Below are 26553 nucleotides of genomic sequence, written 5' to 3'. Positions count from 1 at the left end.
AATGCTTTACATCATCGTCAAATCCTCATTCTATGCTTCATATCATGCGGTGTGGCCGCGACATCACTATCGTTCCATTGACTCCATCACCATGGGCACTGCAATTGATTAAGATTCGTCAGAGAGTAGCATTCAGGATATGAGACTTTAAATTGAATTAAAAAAAACAATTGAGGAGAGACTTTGAGATCCAGTAAAATGGCTATTTATTTTTATTAAAATACATAACATTAATGAAAGAAATAGGAAGTTGTTAAGCACATAGTTTCAAGGCCAAAAGAAGGGAAAGTACCACCCCATATAAGTTGCTTAATAAAAGAGCTAGAAGTAGGGGTAGAATAAGGATAACTTATGAAATAATAAATGTAAATAAAAACAATAAGGGGAAGTAGAAGGCTCCTAGATGTATTACTTTATTACTGGTATTGCTGAGTTATAGTCAATTTAGAGGGGATGTGTCGTCCAGTGGTAAAAGTGGTCAAAATTCATTACAAGCTTAACATCCATGATGTAACGATTGTATACGTAGTGCCATTGGTATAGCGGTATAATGATGCATTTGTTTTCAATGTAGTAGCCTACGTAGGGCCAGCATTAGCATTGGCAGTGTCTGGTGTGACAATGTTTGTTTGCACCCCACCAATGACATTCTCCACGGATTCCCTCCCTACCAACCTTTAACAGTGCTCCCCTAGTGTCTATAACCTCTCTCTCGTGCATTTCTTTTGTTTTATAGTGCCACTCATACCAGCGTAAAGTGTCAGAGCACTTTACATCACATACACATTACACAGAGACAATGAATCATAAGTCTGTAAATCAGTGTTTAGGGAATGTTACATCAGACAGAAGCCTACGAGGTGTAGGGGTCACATGTCACCCCTACTGGTAGACAGTATACTTTAAGAGTGATTGGTCTGAGAAAATACAAACTCAGAATTTTAAATGTAACACAATGGTTGGGGGTTAGCTTTACTAATAAGAGTTGATTTCTACCCAAGTGAATCTTTTTCCCAACATTAATATAATGAAAGACTGGCAGAGATAATGATAACGCTCTAATCTATACCTTGCAATTTGCATGCAGCTCTTAGGTGACAGTTAATAGCTCACTGTTCTATATTAGGATTTAAACTTATAAACTGCAAGTAACAAAAGAGGCTCTTTGACAGAAGCAGTAAGGCATTGGCCTATTAACTTTTTATACACTTTGGGATTTGCACAGCACGCATGCTTTGCAGCAGGCATTTCAATCTCCTGGTTATTTTATGATGCGGCAAAACTTCCATTAGACAAAATACATGCGGCCCCCCTGCCCCTCAAAGTCAGCCCCCGGTGCGGTGGCACAGATTGCACGACCTTAGAGCCGGCCCAGAGCCTACAACCATGTCCTCACACTGGGAGACAGGCACTGAGCTGCTATAAAAAAAAAAACACCGCCTTCTCCAGGTTTGGTTTTGAAGCACAATATTTACCAAGGCTCATGCTGCATTGCCGGTCTCCTCTAGGAGGGAGTTACCCTCTTTTTCCTGTCTCTGGATACGAGTTCTGGTTTACATTTTTAGTTCTTGTTTGGGGTTGATTTCATCTCTTTCGTTCTTTATGCCAGGCATGCGTTTCTGGTGGGTGTTGGGGCTCCTGCTTTTCTGTTTTTCCTGTCTCCTGTCTAGTTTTTAGTCTAGGTTCATCTGTCAGAGTGTACACCTTAGATTCCCTCTGACTTTGTTGAGGGTCTTATGGCACTCCCTCCATGTTTTTGCCTAGCACCCCTGACTACTTGCTGAGCTTATGAATCAGGTTGATGATGCTCCACTGTGCTAAACTGGGTGCCTCCTTCAATAAGTGTATAGGGGCTTGGAGTGCACCCTTCTCCATGTGTTCCCTGTTGGGCTTCAGATTGGGGTGTACTTGCTTCGAGGGTGGTGCTGGAGGTCATGTGAGTGCACCCAATTTTCCTATTTTGCAAGGTTGGAGTTTGGGGCTATGGTGGGTTTCTCATGGACTCCCCTCTATGATGCTTGTTCGCATTGGGGCTGAACATGAGATTCCTCTCCTCAGTGATTGGAGTTTCTCACTCCAGGGAGGGGACTAGATCTTGATCCTTTATGTATATTTCCTGCTGGCGTGTGCCTGGTCTTGTTTTAAAGCATGGTCCCATTGCTGGAGTCCGTGTGAGTATTCCCTGGCTGTGCCTCTTGTTCTACCTGGCTTTAACCCTGCGGTCTGTGTATCCTTGCTGTATCTCTCTCTGGCTTGGTACTATGGCCTTCACCTCCTCCATTTGTTAATTGCATTCAGTGATTGGGGCTTTATGGTGGTCTCTAAACTGTGCACCGTTCTGTGTCTGGGACATTGTTGTGTCAGCACTAAGGTTTGAGTTTTCTGGCTTGGCCACATCTCTCGTTGTGGTAGTGGGGATGAAGCTTTGATTCCCTATTCACCCTGTGGCCCTTCTTGATCATCCCCCATATTGGATGAGGTGGGGGATGTTGGTGCCTGCCCTATGCACTCTGATCTTGGGCAGAGGGTAAGCCTGTATTGGGTATAGTGTAGGTTTACCCTGTTTTGGTGTGCTTGCTTTTTGCCTCCTTGGACTCCACACTGTTGTTTGCTCAGAGTCTGCCTCATATACAGTTAGTTTCTAGTTTCTAGTTTGACCTATCTGCCACCTGTTTTGTTGTGAGTGCTGTATGGTTTCTTCTTCATCTGGACCTATTCTTGTGGTTGTGTCTTGGTATCTTTATGTAGATCGATGAAATCCTCAGCCTTCTATTCACATATTACATATGCTTTCTTTGATATTTGTTGTTTTAAGTTGCTTACCTGTTTGCTCCCCATGTGTTTTCCCCTGGGATTTGAGGTTCCTACTTTGCTGCAGAGAGTAGGGTGCTTGTTCCTTCCTACTTGTTTTTCACCCCTCCCTGCTACAGATCAGCCATATTTGGTGCATGGGGCTTGTGGAAGTAGTCCTCCCTGGCTTCCTTGTTCATTTGCAGATTTACTCTAATCTAGCACCAGTGTCCCATTTTGGTTTTGTTTCCTTGCCTAATTACTTGTGGATAGGGTCCGCTTGATTCATTTAAACTATCAACTTGTGACTGGCCAACTCTGTATTCTCTGGTGCCTATTTTTGCCCCTCCACCCTGGTTTTATTTTGACTTGTGGGTACAGTGGGTTGTATGGCATCATTTGATTAGTTTAGTTGTGTTACAGCTTTTTACTGGGATTTAACACCACCTGCCTTTTGTATGGGCAACTAGTGCTCTGCTTCATCATGGAAATTGGATTTTGGATGCTTTCTCCAGTTTTATGTTGCTACCTGCAATCCCTGGTGGCCATGTTGGCCCTCTCTTGCGCTCTGTAGGTTTAGCTCTGGGTTGCTCCCAAATGCTTGTTTCTGCAAAGGGTGTTAAGGCTTCTTAAAATAAGATGGGGTGTACTTGGGCTCTATTTGTGCTAATGTCTAGTTCCATGGGTTGCTGGCTCTAAGTTAGCCTCTGACTGCTCCTTTGCTTACTCACTTCATTTGTGCCATTTCCCCTATTTTGTGTTGCCTTAAGGGGACGATAGGAAGTTATTGACAGAGGGTGGTGATTATCTGGGTGGTTAACAGCCGCTGCCCGTGGAGGGAGTTCCGTGGGGCAGAAAGGCGGGGTGGGGGACGGGCAGGGTGGGTGGTGCTATACATTTGAATATGGATAAGTTGAGGTAAGTAAACATTTGAATAAGTAAAACGAATTTCGTAGCGCGCTCTGCATCGCATTTTGTGATGCAGGGCGCACTACAAAGTTAGTTTTATTTATTAAAATGTTTACTTACCTCACATTATCCATATTCCGGTGTTATGCACCCCCGACCCTGCCCTTTCCCTGCCTGCCTTACTGCCCCATGGAACTCCCTCACCGGCCGCAACTGGTGGTTCATCATTTGACTTCCTCCTCACACTCTGTAGGATATGGGCCAGATGTTCCTGAACTTGGGTTGAGCTCTTGAGTCCATTGTGTGTTTGTTTCTTTTGATTGTTTCTTGGTCAATGCTGGTACTTGGTTTGGTTGTCATTTGGTTGCCTTGACTTGTTCTTGCCTCTTTCCCTGCTTTATACAGTTGCTGTTAGCTTCTTTGTGATTGGAGTATTTGCGTTTTCTGTGGTGGCCGTGCAGGTCCTAGCTGTTTTTTGCTTTTGTGGTGGCTTCTTTTGGGATCTGATGGCTTGAGTGATTATAGCCTTGGGCATGATCCGTCTGGATGAGCCTGTTTTTCTCTACTCATTTTTATGCAACATGTTATTTCTGTAGACTCCATCTGCGATCCTCTGAGTGTGCATGGACTGCTGGTGTATGCATAGGTGTTGGTGCACTGTGCTAACTCCATTTGTTCTTCTTACTGTAGGGTTTAATCAAGTAATCTCCTGTGTTCACTCTTGGGTATAGGGCAGGGGTTAAATATGCTCTTGGCTGCAGCTGTTTGATTCAGTTGGGTTCATTTCTTCAGGTTCTCTGATATTGGACCCTTTAGGCTTCCTTGCAAGAAGACTTGCAATCGCTTGCTTTATTTGCCTTACGATTTGGGTAGATGCACCCTAGTGGGGGGTGTGCTTTTCTGCCACCACCTGAGCTGGTCTTCTTTCATAGCTTGCTAGGACCTGGCCTTTATGTGTGAGGTGGCTTTTCTCCATGGCTTTTGGTATCTACAAGTCTCTGGTATGGGGCTCTTGCTCTTCCCCTTGTGGGTCACAGTTGTGCTGCCTTACAAGTGATTGTTTTCCTTGCTTCTGGGAACTGACAGTCTCTCCTATGTTCTATTTTTAGGGGTGTGCTGCGGGACACTTGTGGACTCTATGCTGCTGCCTCGTAGACCTTGATGGCTTTTATTCCTCATGTTTCTGACTTTGCATGATGTGCTTCTTGATCTGTGGCTGTATTTGGCTTCTTTGGCTCGCTGTTGCATCATGCAAGCCTTCTCCCATGAGGTGTGAATTCTGACTTCTGGGATTCAGGTATATTTTGGCTTGTTTTGACATTTCTACTTGTGTAGGACGTGGTCCTTTCCGCAGGGTCATAGTCAAACGCTTTGCCTTCCTTTTTCCTGACATCGTTTAGGGTGGCTTTAGGACTCTGGGAACTTTATCACTGGTAACTGGTGCTAAAGTGCATGTGCTCTCTACTCAAAACATAGTTACATTGGCTCATCCAAAATTGGAATATTTAATTTACTTATAAGGCCCCCTGCAAGTTCACTACATGTGCCCAGAATGTGTAAATTGAATTTTACTAGTGGTCCTGCAGCACTAATTGTGCTACCTACATCTTTAAACATGTCTCAGGCCTGCCATTGCAGAGCCCATGTGTGAAGCTTTAAGCTACCATGTCAACCTGGCCAGTTAACCCTCTTGCCAAGCCCAAAACTTTTATTTTTAATACATATAAGTCACCCATATCGTAGGCCTTAGGCAGCCCTGATGGCAGGGTGCAGTGTATTTAAAAGAAAGGATATGTACTTTTAAGTTTTACATTTCCTGGTAGTGAAAAAGTATTAAATTCGTTTTTCACTACTGCAAGGACTATCTCTTCCATATGTTGACATTGGGATTACCTCATTACATTTAATAAGTGTAATTTCCAATTGGGAAAAGATGGATATTTTGAGTTTGGTGTGCCTGGACTCACAACTTAAAATCACAACTGAAGACAACGTTGGATTTTATGTTGCAAGTCCGAAAATGGCACTTTTAGAAAGTTGGCATTTTCTTACTTAACCGTTCTGTGCATCTGACTGTCTCTTAATACACCTCTGGGGCGGGTGACAGCTGGTCTTTGTGCATTCCCTCAAGATAGCAGCACACTAGGGGAGCTCAGGTGTGCTTGATGGACACCCACATCCTGATGGGCCATTAACATCCTGATGGGTAATTCTGGGCAGGATAGTAGGGAGGAGCTGGCACTTGCCCCTGAAAGGGCTATTCTTGTCCCCACACAAAGAGCTGCATACCCTCCTGTAGTGAGTCTGAAGCCAGGACCGGAAAGGCAGTGAGTGTTCTCTTTGAAATCTCCCCCACTTCAGAGGCACAACTGGGTATAAGTACCGGACCTCAGACACCATCAATTCAGTACACTTCCGAACGTGAGGACACTGCCAGGGAGAAGAACTGCTGTGCTGCTGAAAGGACTGTCACTCTGCTGAACTCTGCTGGATTTTGCTGGACTCCTGCTTTACTGTGCATGCCCTGCTGCCTGCTGCCCTCCTTGCCTGGGAGTGAGAAGGACTGGACCTGCATCTCTACATCCCTAGAAATAAGTGACTCCAAGGGCATGCCTCCTATTTTGAAGTCTCAAGGATGTCAGACTTCCGACAACCCTGTCCAGTCTCTGAACTCTGTCAACTGTGAGTCCTGCCCTGCCAAGTAGTGCCAATTCAGTCCTAGGCCTTTGGAAGTGGATTTTCTGGCAGTCTTCTGCTGAAATCCACGTATCACAATCATTGCACCAGTCATAAAGGACGCATCTCACCTTGATGCATCGCCTCTGCCGCCAAAGTCGAGAACACCACATTGTCAGCTGCGCAGCTGGACAACAATGCATGTCCTCCATTGAGAGGCGTTTGACGACGCATCTCTGACTGGGAGTCTCAGAACCTGCGCTTAGTTTGCATCCAAAGGGATCAACCCTAACGCATGGCCATCTTTGCTCCTCTCATTGGGTCTTCGATATTGACGTATTTTCTCCATCCAAGGCACTTTTGCAGCAGGACAAGCTTGGACTCTGTATCTGACCGCCCTGAAATTTCAGATTTGACCTGGTCTAGTGCGACCAGATAGCTCTGTTCTAAGCACTATATTTCAAGATATTCTTTAAAATTCATAACTCTGGTTCTACTTATTGGATTTTTGATATTTTGGTTTTGTTTTGTACTTTTCTTTAATAAATTAAGCTCTATTTTTCTAACCTGGTGTGGATTTCTTTGTGTGTGGTGTTTTGACTGTTTTACTTTTTTAAGTGTTACACAAATACTTTACACATTGCCTACTAAGTTAAGCCTGCCTGCTCTATGCCAAGCCACAAAAGGGTGAGCACAGGTTACTTTAGGATTTGTATCTGACTTACCTTGACTAAGATTTTGGTCCCTACTTGGACAGGGTGAATAGCTCTGCCAATTAGAGAGCCAATTTCTAAAACTGGTGATCAGGGGTGAGGATAGGACTTGGGTTTGTGCAGTGCCTTAGAGTATTTTGCTGTACAATACCATTCACATATAAGACTAGTTTTAATCAATTCCTCTTGATTGGCATTTTCCCTTACCTTTCCTGTTTGGCATTTTTAATATTTCTATTCTCCCTGACTGACATTTTTGCTTTTTCCTAAAATCATGTCTCAGGTTGGAGGTCTTACATCTGCACCTGCATCTGCAAAAGGGGATTTTGAGAATGGCAAGCTGGAGAGTTACACAATGGCCCAACTCAAGAAGTTCTGCAAGGGTGTTGAAGCTCCACCTTCAACAGGAAGTTGGAGCTTCAAAAGGCGCTGAGGTCCTGGGTAGACGCTCATGATGCAGCGGCAGCTGATGAGATAATGGATGAGGATGAGGAGCTGGACCAGGAATCACTGGAGGATCTGGGACTGCCTGGGGGACAGGAGGCCAACAACCTGCAAGGAACAGTGTTCCTCCCAAGGGCAGGGAGCAGTATATAATACAAAGGCCTGTCCCCAGCTGAGCTGAAGGACAGGAAGAAGAAGGGAAAGTTCAAATTACAGCTGGCCAAGCTCAAATTGGAGAATGAGAGGGCTGAGAATTGTACAGAGTCTTTTTTTCTCGGAAATGCTAATTTAGAAATTAAATAAATACATAGCACATAAATCATGATCGAAATAATGAAATCTGAGGCACTCCATTGATATGGTCTTATTTCTTGTAATATAGACAACTTCAGGCAAATCAATATTTAGCTTGTTATGTAGAAACTTTCATACATAGGGTGGCATACATTCGGGGCGACCACAAATAATATGAATGACTGTCCACATTCTGATGCATAGTGTGCTGTCCCTTTAGGCTGGCACCAGTGAGCATTCCCAGTTAATCAAGCTATTTACATTCTTGACAGTGACAAAGTATCCCGGGGGCAGCTGAGTGTATTTGTTAATTCATGTCTCTGAGTGCCAACTTACTTAAAGTCCTGGATTTATTGTTCACAGAAGCCTCGTACCTCACCCTTTCTATCACATGATGCTTGACTGGGGAATTCTGAAGGTGCTCCACCCCTTTCCCATTATGAACTCAATAGTTGATGGTGTTCCAGTATTCTTAAATGCCGCATCTTTGTGCTCACTTCTCGGGATGAGCGCTTCAGTTGTGTTTCATCTTTATGAGAGCACTGAAATATTTCTTCCAGGTCGGTCCCCTTTTTGAGAGACAATAAAGTAAATGCTGCTTCTAATCCCACAAGAAGCATTGCATCGTCTCTGCATTGTCCTATTATTCTCACGTCTATCCTTCACATGTGCTGTGTAGCAGGGCTCCCAGTACTGAAAACAATCTCTTTACACAGAGGAAGGCGGTGTTCCTGTCATTGTGACAAACATTCCAGCAGTCTTTTGACAATGGTTCTCTCTTTTGAAGCCAACTTAAGTAACCAGGTGGGGAGGCCCCACTGTGCTAGACCGCGTATGGTTTTGTGCTTTTTGTACTGCTTGACAATGGTAATGCACCGATCAGAACACATTTAGTGTTTCTTAGAGTGGGTTTGAGCTGGGAATTGAAGGGCTGGCTCCTCCTCTCCAACGTCATGTTTGTGGGCTTGTGGGAAACGTTAAGTGTTCAGCGCTGCGCGGGCGGGCCGCTTCCACTTGCCAGTGGTGATAATGCTCCTAATGGAAGAGCCTCCCAATCAATACATCAAGACAACTGTTAAAACATTGCTGTAATGGAGCTTAAATGAGGCTCCAGACTTTTTTTTAAGTTCAGAGAAAGAAGGCTTGAAAAACACAAGAATCAAGGGACCCTATAATTTAAACAAATCTCACTCCAGAGAACTGGCAGAGATCAGGAGAAGAAACCAACACACCAGGGCTGTGACTCCAAGTGCAGAGGGGGGCTGTGTGTGGAGCAGCAGGCTTGCACTTCCTACCACTCCTGGTGCCACAGGAACCCGAAAGAGCAGCGCAGGGTGTGAGGAACCTCTGGTGCCTGCGCGAGCCAATGTTGTGGATGCTTCCAAGACTGCCACTAGAGATCTTTTGCAACAAGACCCACACTGAAGGGTGAAAGACATGTCATCATTGCTGAAGGAGGATCTAGAAAAACAGCTCTTTAAACCAAAAGGGCACGCGCTGTTCGAGTTTATTGAAATAATCTGCAAAGCCAAGAAGAGGTTTTACCTGTGCGCATCAGGTAAGGGCCCTGCAACAGTGTCTAGAGGGAAGGGGCTAACTGCATGAGAAGTTATTGGAAATGGAATATCGTCCGAAAATGTGATTGAATAACCATTGTAAGGGTCTGTCTTTGGGCATAAATCGAAAGAGCAATTTATCACAACATCTAGTGCCTGAATAAGGACTGTATTGTCAAGGTAATATTGTTGTTTGAGCACGTGCCTCTGGGGGTATTTAATAGATAGCTACTCTTCAGGTGTACCTCAGATAATTTGTATGAGTAGTAAAATGTTAACGGTACTATTTCTATTTGTTTAACGCCTATTTTTACACGAGATTGTCAGAAACCGTGACTGTCTTGTTTCAGCGTTGTAGAACATTATTTAAATTAGGCGAGGCCATTAAAACATAGTGATAGCACGAGCCATTAAAAAGACTCGTAAGAGGGCATCCTCATCAGCTATTGGCTGGAAGCACACAAGGAGGCAGAATTCCCTTCCTGAGGTGTTTACCGTGATTCACACGCAGCAATTAAAGAGCTTCAGAGATAACAGTTTTCTCTGTAGAACTGTTTAATTGAACTGGATTCATCTTTTCAATGTAATCAGTCGTCAATACAGACCGGATTACAGCGGTGTGGAAACCTCCAATGCACACTTTACACTCATTGGGTGTTGAAAATCGTGCAAGGAGCTGTACCGTGGCGTAATTTGATAATTATTTCTTGAAACTTCAAGTGATATTCATCTGTTCGCTCCACTATTTTTTGCCAGTAGATTCTTGTGACAGTTTCTGGTTGATTTTCTTGTTTCTTGTTAACTCAACTCCCCCATTCAGTATCAAGTATCAATAGTGGTTACACACCAGAACCCCAAAACAGGTGACAATTTAGAGGCGTGCCTGTGTTTTTGTGCATCCACCAACAAGACCTATTGTTATAATGTTTAACTATCCTCGCCAGACCCATGTGCCCGAGCCCCCTCTGATCTAGTACTGGCAGAGAGAGTGGTAAATATGTCTTCTGCACTTCTTTGTTTGCATGAAAATGCTGCAAACCCTTTCAAGCAAAATGCTGTGTTTACACTCCAAGTGTATGTCTTCGCCGCTCATCTTTCCATGATACAATGTCCGTCGTCTCCACTGTGCCATCTCACAACTTTTGATCTTAACCACCACCATTTATGCACCTAAATTGTTTGTATTTGAAAAATGCTACGACTGATAAACAAAATACATTTTAGATCCTTGCAGAATTGTACAATCAAATAGAAACCCTCACATACATTATAAAGTGCCCACTACCTCGCTTGGAGAGTGAATCCTAACTTTGCAAAGTTATTATGAAGCAATTGAACTAACGCATCAAGAAATTGGCTTTGAAAGGAGGCAGATGACGCCATGAAATGAACCTCAGTCTTTTAGTCTTTTTGATCAGGTCTCCCTCTAAAAAATGTCAGCCCCTTTGTCCAATGGGCATCAACACGTTTCTGCTGTAACAATTATCCCCAGCAAGCATCAGGCAAGGAAGTACAGTTCTGCTATGGTTTATCGGAGGAGTGAACCTCCACTTGCAAAGATTAGCCTTTCAGCTGTATTCACTCCAGTTTTCGGCGCTAAGTGTTGCAGGCTTTCATTGCTTTATCAGTGCCTCTTTGTTGGCAGACCTCTAGGCCATATTTTCCCAATATGCTCTGTGGTTAATCAGCACAAGACAGCTTTTAATAGACACATGTTTGAAATTTTCCCTTTGAAAATGATGCAGTAACTCTTGCCTCTCACACAACGAGCTCTCTAATTTCCTTTCGCAATTATTTCCTGTTATATCATTTTTATATTGATCTCACGTTTCCACCAATACTACAATATTTCTATGTGCACGCGGGGCAACATTTCTATTGGTTCAATTACACTGGCGAGTTATTTTGAAACTTAACCTATCACAACTTGAGGTGAGGTGAGGTGAAAATCATTGGTTATGGTTTGACATAAGGATAAACCCCTTCATGGTGGGATGGAGAGGGCGCTCCGGGGTTCGATCCCTCTAGGCGCTAGTGTCAACTGCCGGGCATCATTCTCTCCAATGACTGCTGCTGCATGGCGAGGCTTTTCCTTTCGACAATACACTTTCTAAGAGCTCCCAGTCAGGATGTGTGTAGGGTGGATCAATCTTTGTGAAGACACAGTCAAACTTGACCTGGACACCTCAGGTTTTCAATTTGCTTAAAAAAAATAATTAAAAAAAAGAATGTGTGTGCATTGTATTGATTTTTCTGCACAGTTGTAAATAATATTTAGCGTGATGTTCAGAAAGTATGTGGCTGTGCATAATTCTTTTGTAATACATATCTTACACAATAATGTGCATGTGAAGTGCAGAATGCGTGCCCATGACCACTTTACTGCACTCTTTTGTTTCTATCTCTTAGCAACGAGAAACCTCCAGATTGTACAGCTCTGAAAAGACTCATGCCCTAGCAGGTTAAGCAATAAGGAGCCCTAGGGGACATATTTACAAGGGCATTGCGCCACCAGAACATCACTTTTTATGATGCTCAGATGGCGCAATGCCCGGCTCCATATTTACAATGAGGCACTAAGCCACTTTTCCCTGGCTTGAAGCCTTAACGCCGCAAATATCCTACTCTTTGACGCATGTTTTCTGCTTCAAAGGGGGAGGGGTGACAGTGGGCGTAACCATGCAACACTCATCGCTTTTTGACACTGCCCAGAATTTACAAGGATGTGTAAATCTGAGGCAGTTTCAAAAACACAATTCAAAAAGGAGGCATTAGAGTGGCGCAACAAGGAGAGAGACTTTCATTTCTCCTTTTTTTCTGTCCTTTCTATGTGAGCTGCTGTTGGAAAGTGGGTTAGTAGGAGTGGTAAATATGCATCTACCACTGGCAATAAGGCCTCTAACACAGTCTAGAGCTCAGAATAGGTCTCAGTAAATTATTCCCATGCTCAACCTTGTTAGCTTGGCTGTGAGCTGGCAGGCTTAACTTAAATGGCAGGTATATAAAGCATTTCAAAATACCAATCTAGTGAATAAGACACAACACACAATACAAGTCCAACACCAATTTAAAAAATGGGAATTTTTTCATCTTTATAATGACATCAAAAAGACAAAAATCCAAAGTAGGGAACCGGAGGTATGAATTTTGAAATATTTAGCACTATATAGCACTTAGAAACCTATAGTGCTACCTTGAGACATCTGGTTGCCCTTGACAAGGGCAAAGTTTCAGGCTGACCACAATGGAGCCTTGCTTGAATACCCCTTGTGGTAGGCCTCAGTCGAGATTTTACCTTCTGACTTATAAACGTTTCTGGAGCTTTTTCTGCTGGGGTCCCTCGATTGTCTTCACCAGTCCGGATTCCGTGAGGGTTCGCCAATTTGCTTTCCAGGGAGCTCCCAGTCAAACTCTAGAATTCAGACCTCCGGAGATTTTCAGCAGGATGAACCAGCAGGCCAGGCCGGCTCGCGGTTAAGGCGATCAGCTTGGCTCTGGCGGGTGAGTCGGTCCAATATGAAGGTTTTTCCAAAGTTGCTCCAAACTTCTTCAAACTTCTGGAACTTCTTCTCGAAGTTCCTCTTGATGGTCCATAGTGTACAAAATACAACCCAGGGGTCTGGAATCTCCAAGATGGTCCTTAACCGCATCGCTGCGGCGGCTTTTCCCGCTCTGTGCGGCAATTTTCAAAAAGCCACGTAACGTGACGAGCTCAGCTCGTCATCAGCATAGCAGCGCCGTAGCTGATGACGAGCTGAGCTCGTCATCAGCAGCGAAGCTGTTAAAAGGTTGGGACCACAATTCCCAAAATGCATCCTAACAACTTTCTTACAAATCTACTAGACACAATCCAGGCAGGGGATTCTTCGTGGTGATTAGCTAGGTGAGCTCTGTTAACCTGTAGATTGAAGGGAGTCCACTCTTTATTCCTCTTGAAGCAAGGTAAAGCCAACGGGCTGTAGTTCGAGATAATTCAGCAGGTGCAGTCAGTCACAATGAAGGGCCTGATGGTACATATCAAGGACAGGTGCAGGACAACACCCCAGAGCATGACCACTTCCTCCAAAGTGTGGCATAATCTTCTCCCAGAAAGCACTATTCCTTTAAAATTCAAATGGCTGAATTTTTAGCAGAGAAGCAAGAACTGGTTCCACCAACCTCCAGTAAGGCTCATTTCCACAGCTCTGCTCCCCCTACCACCTTCCAAATCCTTCCTTAAACCTGTCATCTGGCTGGGTCAGAGGGTCTGGGGAGGAGGTGGGCCTGGTATTCCCTGCCTATCCCATCCCCCTTTGAAGCTCTATGCTTTATGACTCTTCCCCTCTGATCTGGAATTCCTGTGTAGCAGACTCTATTAGATAGCCTTTGGGTGAGCCATGTTCATCAAAGCATCCAGGCTAATCCTGTTAACTCTGGCCAATCATGGAAGAGGATATTAAGGCTGACACAGACAAGTACGTCTTATAACTTATTTTCTGTATACTTTAGGATCAATTCAACAATTGCATACTCTTTGATTTATCCATACCATTCTCCTAAACCCTTTAATGATATTTTCTTTAATTCCCAGAGTAAGTTATGTATTCAGAAACTATTGCCACGTTGTTTTATGGGTCTAGGTATGAGTGATGGGGAAACTGCAATGTACAATGTCTCTAACACCAGGGCACATGTTTTATAAGGATATTATTTTACAATTCAAAGCACAACAATAGTAAAGTGGTTTTTGGTCCGTCACTGTTACAGATCCAATTTAAATTTGTAAAGCACTTCAAAATAGCAAAAGCTCAAACAAAGCCCATATGTAAATAAAATTAAATGTAAATATTTACACCTGATACTGTGTGCTAAGCTACTACGGGCCTCCCACTACTGATTAATGGGCCAACATGTGCCCATTTTACTCTCTGGAGTCTCTCTTTTCATCTTAAACTGAGAGGTGAAATATACATAATTAAGAGCATTTGTTCTTCATTAGATCCAACTCTGGATCCACCCGCAGCCTCAATTTCCTAGGGGTTGTATTTATCGCATACTCCTCCTAAATACAAAGGGGGCTTTTGAGGTCAAAACCCTTGATTTGAAAAGGACAGACGGGATTATTACAAGTTCAAGCCTTGAAAAAGTCAGCAACACAACGAAACACGTGTCGGCTGTGTACGTCATCTATCAACCTACGTGTCAACAGATCTTTGGGCTATTGATTTTGTTTACATATGGACTTTGTTCGAACTTTTGCTGTTTTGAAGTGCTTACAAATTAAAATTGGATCTGTAACAGGGACGGACCAAAAGCCACTTTACTATTGTTGTGCTCTGCATTGTAAAATAATTTTTTATATATGTGAATTTTTGTGGGCATATATTAATGCACACTACTGGGATGGCATAGTGTTTACTCATTTGAGCACACTATACCTATTTTCATATTACATTTACCTACTTAACAGAGGTGCTGACAGCCTAATATTACCACTGCCATCTTGTTTCTTATTTGAATGTTTTATAAGGATCCTGCTTATAGCAACAGGATCCACCACCCCTGGGACACCTAGGGGAGACTTTAGGGGTCCTGAATATGCAAACAATAGTGCAGATCCTCACTCTTGTAGCACCAAATTTGGCTTTGGGAGGCACTTTACTACAATGGAGGAAGTGAAATGTGTAATCTCTCTATCCCCAGAACATGAAGAACAGCTTTTATAAGGGCCCTCCTTATAATGACATGACCCCATCCACCCCTGGGACACCTAGGGGAGACCCTGGGGGTACGTAAAATGCCCAAATATTGTAATTTATCCCTTTAAGTGCCCCTACCACCAAAGACGAGTTTAGGCACAATTTACATTTAAAGCAGTGCTCCAACACGGGCGGCTTTTAAAATGACCTCAGCTTCTCATCGGTGCACACATGCAAGTGCAGAAAAGGTTTCTAGGGACCTAAAGGTAGTTTTAATTCCTCTGCCCTATGATGTACTAGGGACTTATAGGGTAGGTCATGCCAATTATAGATGTACCCTAATGCATGTGTGTATTTTCAGTCTGTTCAACATAGCACTGGGTGTTTTCAACATAGCACTGCACCTGGGCTTGGTAGCTGAGCCCAGGGCACTCTCAGAGTCAGAAAAACAGCATTCAAGGGTCTCAAATGGGGCAAAAAGATGGGGAAGACTGCAAACAGGTCCTGATTGCCAACAGCTGCATTCTGCAGTACACATAGAAGGAGCAAATTGCCATTAATGATTGTTCATATGCAGGAAAGGGACACCAGGAACAATCATCCCTGCAACACAGCCATCCTTGCACCATGGCACATGGATGCCTGCATTGGCGCTAGGCAGCTTTCTTAGTGCCAACGCAGGGGTGAGCACAGGGATGCACTGTATTCTTGCTAATATGGCGCATGCCTGCATTTTTTTAAATGATAGCTTGGCGCATCAGATTTGCTTGCAGCACTGTGCTGCACTAGTTCATTTTAAATATATCCCTACAAGTGTAGTTTTACATTTAGGGCCTGATTCACAAAGGGCCTCTGTACTTGTGGCAGACGCTCCGCAGTCATGGGGGACTCTCCCAACTTGGGGTGTAATATCTGTGGTGAGAATTCTCATTGCAGATATTCTGCCCCGAGTGCGAAGGCGCCACCAAGACTGTGGGGCATCCGCCACAAGTGCAGAGGTCCCATGTGATAAAGGCCAATAGTATTTTAACAACTGCAGAGAACTCCAAACATAAATAGATAGGACAGTCTCTGCAGTTTATGACGATAGTACATGTAAAACTACTTATAATTTGTGAATAGTCAACATAAAATACTAAACTTACACCCAAAATGTACTTTTACCTTTGGGAATGAGGCCCTCAAAGTTTATCCCCTCTTGGTGTAAATCTAGTCATTATTTCTGTCCTCATCACTTGACTCATGCCAATAAAGTAGTATAAATAAATATTGCTTTAAATTTATTTTCCTTGCCACTGTGTTCAGCCTCAACGTATACTCCTATTCTTCAAACCCCTTTCTCTCAGCCATTCATAAAGCCTTTATTCAGCTATGAATAAACCATAAACAAACAACAATACATACAGTTAATGCATAAACATGGTGCCAGGAAAACAACAATAGCGTTCATTTACACAGAGATAAAGCAAGATTATTAAAACGAATAACTGTCATGCACATATTTTCTGAATGAAGCTATTGAATAAAAATCAATGCTGTTTTGTGCTTCTTAATGTAAAAATCTTTAAAAACCAGAACCTATACAATTATGCAAAGTAGCATAAAGTGCTCTGTTTAGACACTTTATCACGGGGGAAGGCTAGAAGGCTGGGGAAACCAGCTACCAGACACATGAAATACAAGAAGAAAATGTAAAGGAGTACAACCTAAGGCGTGTTAAATAGAACCTTTACTGAACATTGCCGAAATACTGTATATAATGTTCAAACCCATGTGATAATACCGACACAGAGTATTCCCTCACTTCTAGTGCAGTGTTTTCCATTAGCCTTTGTTTATAAACATTTATACCCTTGAGGCAAAGTTAAGTCTGTTACTTCCAAACTGTCTAAAATTCTCCAAGATGCATAGGTTGGCTTCAATATGCAGTGCTTAATTTCTTAAATAATAGGTGCTGGTACCAAAAGTACTTCTCAGAAGCCCACTGCCGGCATTGACTAAAGTCGGGATTTAGGAATGCCATTGTTAGGTGGTCTTAATTCCATCTCATGCCTTTTTCTGCCACCACCATACACTTCCTGCCACTTAGCTCACTTTGCAGGTTCTCTTTCATTCCTGTTTTCTCCCTTTGCCCAATTTTTCGGTCATTCTCTTTCTCCTCCTTTCCCCCTTGTGTATTTTTCTCTCTTGTCTTAATCAAAGTTTAATGAGGAATAGTAAGTGGCAGTCAGGGCTGGACTGGCTGCCAGGCGTTTTGGTGTGCTGCCGAGCTGGGGGCTGATTTCGTTGATGGGGACCTGCGTGTGCTGAAAAACATTTGTTTTGCTTTGTTTATTTCAAAGCACACGCAGGTCCCCATCAACTAAATCAGCCCCCACCGCAGTGAAATCAGCCCCCAGCTCGGCAGCACACCAAAACGCCCGGTAGCCAGTCCGGTCCTGGTGGCAGTCCCCCAAAATGGGTGCCAGTCAATCAATCAATCAGAATCTTATAAAACAGGACTACTCACCTGTGAGGGTCTCAAGGTGCTGAGTGGGGGGATGGGGCGGAGGTCTGCGGTTCAGTCGAAGAGCCAGGTCTTGAGGTGCTTCCTGAATTGCGGTGCGTCCCATCTGCAACTATCAGCTCAAATTAATCACTGCAAGACTATTTTATCTTTTAGAACGTGCAGGTTCCATTCTGAAAACTTTCTACCTCGTGTGAGGAGAAGTCCACAAAAGAATGATCCTTTTAAATTGTAGATCATACTCTCCTCTATATAAGGTCTCAGCAGGAAATTGCAAAACAGAATATAAATTGGCAACCTTCTGCTGGTCATATCTCTGCTCATACATTACCAATGAATCTTCCTATAGTCCCCAATGGGTTTTCACATTACTTGATGCTTATGGGGTTATTTGAAATTATGGTACTGAGATAATATTTATATTTAATGATTAGAATTCAATGTTTTCTGTACTGTTCAATGGATGAAAGTATACCTGGACGTGTGATAGAACATGAATTCGATGATTCATTCTCTCGATTTGTATTGGAGAGGGGAGTGCTTTTGGTAGAAGAAAGCAGACAATTAAATACACATATGTCACTTTAAAGTTTGCACCTCCTTCCAAAAGTTGGTAGTTACTAATAAGCTGTCACATAGTTGTATATTACACGTGTTTTATGCTCTTGATACACGAAATCACATTATACAGTATCTTCTCTTTTTTCAATTACTATTGCAAATCTTAGTGGGGTACTTTTCTGTCCAGCACCTCTGCAATATCTATTTTTGTAAATTAGCTTTAGAACAATTGACATCAAAATTAAGTGGGGGTATCACAAGAAACAGTGGGCTCGTTACAGAAAATAAAGAATGGCATTACAAATACACGACCCATAAAAACTTTTTTGAAAAGTCTAAAAAAAAATCTATAACGTGCAAGGAGAAAATACAAAACAATACTTTTCCTAGACAGCGAAATCCAAGAGCTTAGGGAGCAGAACTCGAATCAGAATGTAGTTTTCCATTAATGTGATATTTTTAAGACTTTCAGCTTATTCATGGTAGATACGCTGTCTGAACATCTATTATTCATAGGCACAACTAGCCATAAAAGTGACTGCCAGAATTGGAAATGAAGTAACCACTTCATATCCGTTCATCAATTAAAAAACTATAAATTAAACATTTTCCCGAAACTTTACTTGCTTTTGAAATAAACTGTTTTCCTTATCATAAAGTAGTAAGGCCCACTGTGTCAGTCTTCTCTGTGACTGCACTGGAGTGATCACTGCCTATCCCCAACCTGCCCACTGCCCATCCCCAACCTTGGCCTCATTGAAGCCATGTATTTCACTACTATGGATTCTGCAAGTATTATCTTTGCTGGCATCCTGGTTTACAACCCCCCCTCGGCCACCTCCTCATCTCTAAGTGCCTTGATGCACTCAATCGCAGACTTCTCACTTAAACATTCCCACTTCACAGTGTTAGGAGATTTTAATCTTCACATTGATAACCCTTCCTGTGCACAAGCTTCTTCATTCCTGGAAACTCTACAAGGCCTTACATTGTCCCAATTAGTTAATGGCCCTACTCATAAAGCAGGCCACACACTTGACCTTATTTTCACTAATCATCCTGGTATTTCTTCTTTCTCCCCCCTCCCCCTCACTTGGTCAGATCATTATCTTCTTCCTTTTGATATTACCTGCCCTGCTCCTCCCCCTCCTGCCTCTCTTAATAGAGCTAGCGGTCGCAAATGGACCAAAGTTACCTGTGAGTCTATCGACTCCTGCTTTCAGTTTCAATTCAAGCAGTTGGAAGATCTTGATAGGGAAACAGAGAGATATAACTCTGCCCTCATCTCTGCTTTGGACCACATTGCCCCGCTTACCCCTCTGGCATCTGCCAGATCCCGTCCTTCTTCCCCCTGGTTCTCCCCTACCTTACGCGAGGAAAAGAGCAGATGCAAGCAGCTGGAACGTATATGGCGCCAGACCTACGATCCTACTGCCAAATCCACGTACAAAATTGCCCTAAACAAGTTTAAAAAACTCAAACGCTCCTCGATGAGAGCCCACTTTTCTAAGCTTATTCAACAGGCGCAAAATTCATCCAAAACCCTTTTCACCATTGTGAAGGATTTTGTAAATCCCCCTGCTTTAAAAACTCAATGTGTTCCCACCCAAGCCCTTTGCAACGGTCTCTCAGATTTCTTTCAGGATAAAATAATCAAACCCTCTTCCTCCTTTGATACCTCTGCACTTAGTCCTCAGACTATTGCTTCTCATCCTTCACACTGTTCCTTTACCTCTTTCAATGAACTCACACCTGAAACTGCACTGCCCCTCTTTCATAAAGTCAAGTCGGGATCTCCATTAGACCCAGTCCCTGCTAAAGTTATGAGCATCCTTGCCCCTGTTTTAATCAACCCTCTCCTTTCCATCTGGAATTTCTCCCTGGCCTGCGGCCACTTTCCTGAGGTCTGGAAACATGCCAGGCTTCTCCCCATTTTGAAGAAGCCGGGCGCTGATCCCGCTCAATTCAGCAACTACCGGCCGATCTCGCTCCTACCTAAACCCGCTAAAATGTTGGAGAAGGTGGTTCAGGAACAGCTGGCTCAACATTTAGAAACTAACCAGTTGCTGCACGATACTCAGTCCGGTTTTAGAACTGGCTACAGCACCGAGACCGCGCTGCTAGAGGTATCTGAGACTATTAGGGAATCAGTGGACAGGGGCGAGGAGGCCATGTTGGTTCTCCTCGACCTGTCCGCTGCATTTGATACCGTTTCACATGACATACTCACTTCCCGTCTACACCAACTGGGGTTTGGTGGCACAGTCTTAGCCTGGATTAAATCCTTTCTATCCGGAAGAACCCAAAGGGTACTGATGCATCCTTTTGAATCAGAAGATAAACCCCTCATGTGTGGAGTGCCTCAAGGCTCCGCCTTGAGCCCCTTATTATTTAATGTTTATTTGGCCCCGCTTGCCAGGTTAGTTGAGTCCTGGGGGGTCAGAGTGGTCTCCTATGCTGATGATACTCAGCTTGTTTTTTCATTCAGAGACCACTCTGACTCCCTCTTTTCCAACTTCAGAAACTGCCTGAGCAACATCTGCACCTGGATGGCTACCAATCATTTGGCTCTAAATGCGGACAAGACTGAGGTCCTCTTTTTTAGCCAGAAGTCTACTCCCCCTGCTAACTTATGGTGGCCCACTGTCCTGAACCCCCCTCCTATACCTGTGCAGTCTGCCCGTAATCTTGGCTTTTTATTCGACAACACCTTGTCCTGTAAAGCCCAGGTTAACAAAGTCTCAACGGCCTGTTTCAATAAACTTCGCATGATAAGGAAGATCTTTCCCTATCTCCCTCAGTCCTCCCGCAAAACGATCGTGCAATCACTCATTATGGCACATCTCAATTACGCCAATAGCTTATATGCTGGTGCCCCTCTATATCTTATAGACAGATTGCAAATCGTTCAGAACGCGGCAGCAAGGCTCATTGGTAACATCCCCGCCCGCCACTCGGTCAGAGGTTACCGAGATGAGCTTCACTGGCTGCCTATAGCTAGACGGATTGACTTTAAGATTCTGATCCTTGCCTTTCGGGCAATCCATGGCACTGGCCCGGCCTATCTCAGCAAAAGACTCAAGATATCTTCTTCAGTGAGGCATTTGAGATCCAATAGCCTCCGATTATTGAATGTCCCCCGATTCAGACTGGCCCGTAGTGGTGGTAGAACTTTCACCGTTATTGCAGCCAGGCTCTGGAACAGCCTTCCTCTGGACCTTAGGTTCACTGAATCGGAACAAGTCTTTCGACGCAAACTAAAAACCTTGCTGTTTCCCAAACATTAACTTAATTAAAGCTTCCTTGCTGGTCTTTTGGATGGTTCTGTACCTGGTAACCTCTCTTGCGATTTGACCTGTAATCTCAGCGCCGGGACACCCCCGCCGGAGGTAGCCGCGCGCTTTACAAGCTTTTAAAATAAATAAATAAATAAATCATCATGTATCACATTAGATTCTGCTTTAAAGCAGCCTATTTTTACAACATACACATGGATGGTTGCAATAAAGATCCAACTGCTGTATTACAAAACAAAGAGGAGCACATGGACATACCCCTGCATAACCATACATATATAATTAAAAAGACAAACAATCATTACAAGTGAGAAGGGAATACTGGAGCAGTGCTAAATGTGCTCCTCCAATAATTGCATGAAGAAATAAGGCATGTAAATACAAGTACATACAAGTAGTGAAGAAATTATAAACACAATTGGTATTTTTGAGAAAAAGCCAGTAACTGATCAAGTTTACAGTCAACGTTTCAACCTTTAAGGATGCATCCTTGAGTCATCATCAGGACAATGGATAACTTGATGCCAAGCATCTGTAAAAGACTAAGGTAAAAGTGCAGTGATCAGTCTGTCCATCGACAGGGATATACCAAGAACTTGAGAGTAAAGTAGTCCCCTCTGGAGATTCTCAAATGGATTGACAAAATCTACGAGAAAATAATACACATGTATAGTAACATTGAATTCACATCCGTGAAGAGGTCACTTAGTGCCTGGTAAATATTTAATTGCCTGTAGCTGCACACAATGACATTGATAGTTCATCACCGCAAGTTTTGAGTAGGTTTTGAGTACCAGCAGCTAGTAGTCCATAGCTCAGAGCTGTTGAAACCAATGTCTTTAAACGTACGTTTAATAATTTAGTAAGGGCCAGTTGCAGAATAACTATACATCAATGTGCCCTGCTGTCCCAAGTGGATGTCAGTCTGTTGAGCGAATCTCATGAGACTTTGTGCTGCTGCCTCTGGAAATCGTGGACACAACAAGCTCTTACCGACATCAAAGTCACTACAGTTTTGATAACAATTAGATGCTAAACGCAAGGTGACAACCTACTCCCTGACTGATCTAGCCCACTGGGCCTGGTGGAGGACAGTTAGAAACTGGTACTAGCCTCCCGCCCAGAGTGCAGTGACTTCTGTTTTCAGCACTGGGCTGGCGCTTGGTGACTTCCAGATACCAACATGATCTTTGGCACTGTCCAGTTTCTCTTTTGCCCATGATGGGTACACTAAGTTTAACTGTTTGACTGGTGAGATGTGGCCCCTCGCCGCTAATAATTTGATAAGCATTTAAATAATATGTGGGTCATATGTTGGCCTTAGACATTTCTAAGACCTTCTGATTTTCAGTGTTGTGTCGACTTTTAACTTCCAGATTTTTCCTACGTGTAAGACCTGTGCGCTTCATGTGAAACAGCATTGACAAGATATTGATTTTATTGTGTGTGCTTGCTTTCACTTCATCGAATAAACATAATCAGGTTACACAAACCATCACTGGAGACACAGGGGTACTTAGGGAGTAGGTGTTTTTTTATTGAAATTGTGTGCAATAGTATATCGCAATGGGGGTATTGTTGATGTAAGTCCAATTTATTAATGTTCAATCACACACACACACACACATATATATATATATATATATATATATATATATATATATATATATATATATATATATATATATATATATATATATATATATATATATATATATATATATATACCTTTTTAAATAGCAAGTTAGTGGGATGTACACTGCCACGAACATCGTTCAGGAAAAGCTGAAAGCTTAGTTATTAGAGGATTGATGCTAGTCGCTTTGACCAGTGTCGGGAGACCAGCAAATTGCTTTAAGTACACATGCTGTCAATTGAGTCCTTCAGTGCATCAATTAATCAACTGGCCAATCAATTGAAGAATCAAAACCGAAAAAATAAGAAATCCCTCCGGCTGTGAAATAAAAATACATAGCATGAACCATAGTTTAAATGCAGATAAATAGATAAAAAAAATCCCATAAAATTAGACATTTCCTTAAAACCGTGGGCAAGATGTAATTTTCTGAGTAAACACACACACACACACAATGAACCAAACCATAGCGTTTGTGGTAAAAACCTTTCGGGGGACAAACGTTAACAAATACAAAACAATTATTAATTTCAATAAAAAAACAGAAAAATTAGGCAATTGAACAGTGAATACGGGGCTAAGACCAGCAACATAGACCAGCAATGAGGAGATAAAACGCCACGCCCTCCCCAATGCGGTAATCGATAGCGGTATTGGACTGAAATCATGCACCACTATTGATGCATCCGTTCATTTATTTATCGAGTATTTATTCAGCTCAGTGTTCATTTTCAGAGAGCATCATGCCGCTGTTCAGCATGTGGATCCCATTGGCGGGCACATGAAAGACGGATTTCAGTGCCTTGAGAGCCTTTCATGGGCACTGACATCAGTTATACGTCAAACAATTGAATGTTGGTACAAGTATAGCACCCAGAGTGGTACAGTATAATTGAAGAGAAGGACTAATGCATGACTGAAAGGTACAGTATGGTTAGGGGATTTTCTGAAAGCGCCTGCACACACCAGTGTGTTGTACGGCACTAAGAGGAGGACCCTCATTCTCTGAACTACAACTCAGACTAAAAAAATATTAAAAATAACCATATTCCTACGGCTTTGAGGAAATAAAGCATATGTTGGATACTTCTGAAAGTTAATGGGAGAGGTGTTTAAAGGGTGGGTGCCAACACAGAGAAGGAACTACTGTCCAGGGTCTGACAGCATAACGGAGGAAAACGGAGGAAAGCGAAGGAGGTTCAGGTTTGCTGAACAAAGAGGTATACAAAACCATTGTTATATATAATTGAAAGGGGGCAAGGTAGGGGACGCGGCAATCTTGAGTTTGTAGAACGCTGCTAGCTGTGATGCACAAAGGTCTATTTTAATCTTTTTAAATCATGCTGATACTTTGGAACTGTTTACCTGCTGTTGCACTTAAGTGTTTTTATCTCCCTTGGCCCGGTCCGACAAGGCTCGTGCCGATTGCGCGGAGGGCTTTCGGGAGTTTCACCCACTTCCTGCCTCATGCTGGTGTCAGCGCACCAGTCTTTGGCGCCCCCATTGCCATTAAAGCCACAACTAATGCGCACGCGCAGCGGATGCAGCAGTCTTGAGTTTGTAGGACGCTGCTAGCTGTGATGCACGAAGGTCTATTTTAATCTTTTTAACCCCTTCCGTGCTGCGAACGTCCAACGGTCGTCGCCTGCACTACCTCGCTGGTGCTGCGCACGACCGTTGGACGTCCGAATCCCGTTAGCGCGATCGAACGTCCGCACTGGGGCGGAATATTCGACGCGCTAAACGGGTTAAATCACGCTGATACTTTGGAACTGTTTACCTGCTGTTGCACTTAAGTGTTTTCATCTCCCTTGCCCCAGTCCGACACGGCAATGCCGCCACGGAAAGGAATGCGGTCTTTACTTTGGGGGCCCCCTGCGGGCCCCCATGGTGAAGGCGAGAGAGGGGGTGCACATGGGGGGTACCACAGCATTTGAATACACAAAGCGGCAGGCACCGCGCAGTGCCTGCCGCTTTGTTTATGCAAATGCATGCCTGCATTTTTAACATTGCGGCGGGCGGTGTAGCACCTCCCGCCGCAATGTTAAAAATGCATGATGCGCCCGCCAGTGTGGTGGGCGTATCATAATTGGCCTGGCAGGACCGCCGCTCATGTCGCGGACGGTCCCGTTTTCAACAGGGATGGCGGGCGGGCAAAGTCCGTCCGCCACCCTAATCGGCCCCATAAAGAAGAAATAGCAGACTTGCTTATTGACCATAGCATTCATGTCCTGTTTATAACAGAGACGAGGACAGACCCTGCATCTAAACCAGATCTTGCAGCAGCCACCCCTGAAGGCTATACCACCCTGAGACAAGATAGATTAAATAAAAAAGGGGGCGGGCTGGCGATATTCTCTCGCAGTATTTTGACAACTGAAATATCCCATGTTCCTTCCCTAACTTGTGAAGCAATATACTTCTCTATTTTACTTACCCCCTCCCGAACCTTTAAAGGTATTTTACTCTACCGTCCTCCAGGATCCAGGACAGAATTTCTTTCCTTTTTTAGTAAGCTGGTGTAATCTATGGCAGTCAAACACACCTTTTCTATTTTAGGTGATTTTAATTTTCATTTAGAGAATGATCATGACAAGGACACTAACACACTACTAGCAGATTTGGAAACAGTGGGTTTATCACAGCTAGTCTCTAAATCCCCTCAAACAGCAGGTCACACTTTGGATGGCCTCTTCTCTAATTCTAAAAACATCTTCTTAAAAGAAATCTTACCTTTAGTTTGGACCGATCATCATGCAATCATATTTAACATTTTTATTGACAACATTTCTCTCTGCAACACTACTGTAAATAGCCCGGTTGTATTTAAAGCATGGAAAAATATAGATAATCAGCTTCTCAAGACACATCTGTCCTCTACCCAACCTGATGTTTCCTCAGTTCCAAACATAGCCTCAACAAACTATGCAAATTGGTTGTTTAATGCTTTCAATGTGTTAGTGCCAAATTAAACAATCTCTAAAAATCGGAATTCTCCGTCAGACCCCTGGTTCACGGAATCACTCAGGGAACAAAATAAATTATGCAGAAATCGGGGAAGACATTGGTGCAAATCTTATGCTTGTGAAGAAAAACTTCTTTAAAAGGATGAACTTGCCAAATGCAAACTTATCATTGCGCAAGAAAAAAGTAAATACTATGTAGCTCAGATTGAATTCTCAAAAAATTCAAACAAACAGCTTTACCAAATAGTCACTAAGTTATCAGTTCATGCCTCTGCGGCAGTCTCTGTTCCCTCACAGTCTCTGTGCAATTCCATAGGGGACTATTTTTATGAAAAAGTAAATATTATTTACTCTGAATTTGCAGCACAAACCAATCTAGTCAATCAGCCAATATCCAATGATCTCTCAGATCATCTTTTAGCGCAATTTGAAAACATTACTCCGGACCAAATTGAATGAATGAATGAATTGAGTTTTATAGAGCGCACATAGCTGCCCTGAGGCGTCCAAGCGCTAAGATTACCAACT

The 26553-nt window shown here is 43.2% G+C and overlaps 1 protein-coding gene across 1 annotated transcript in view; it reads left to right on the top strand.

Moving 5' to 3' along the window:
• The first annotated feature begins 8973 nt into the window (after positions 1-8973).
• EXOC1L (exocyst complex component 1 like) overlaps positions 8974-26553 on the top strand; it is a 138404-nt gene continuing 120824 nt past the window's right edge. Inside the window, exon 1 of the mRNA XM_086963347.1 lies at positions 8974-9384. Within this exon, the coding sequence (XP_086819473.1) occupies positions 9264-9384 (121 nt within the window). The 5' untranslated portion in view covers positions 8974-9263. The remainder of the gene's footprint in view (positions 9385-26553) is intronic.

The sequence above is a fragment of the Lissotriton vulgaris genome, chromosome 3_1 (genome assembly GCF_964263255.1).
Source record: "Lissotriton vulgaris chromosome 3_1, aLisVul1.2, whole genome shotgun sequence".
Classification (NCBI taxonomy): Eukaryota; Metazoa; Chordata; class Amphibia; order Caudata; family Salamandridae; genus Lissotriton; species Lissotriton vulgaris.
This window is presented reverse-complemented; position numbering and strand designations above follow the sequence as displayed.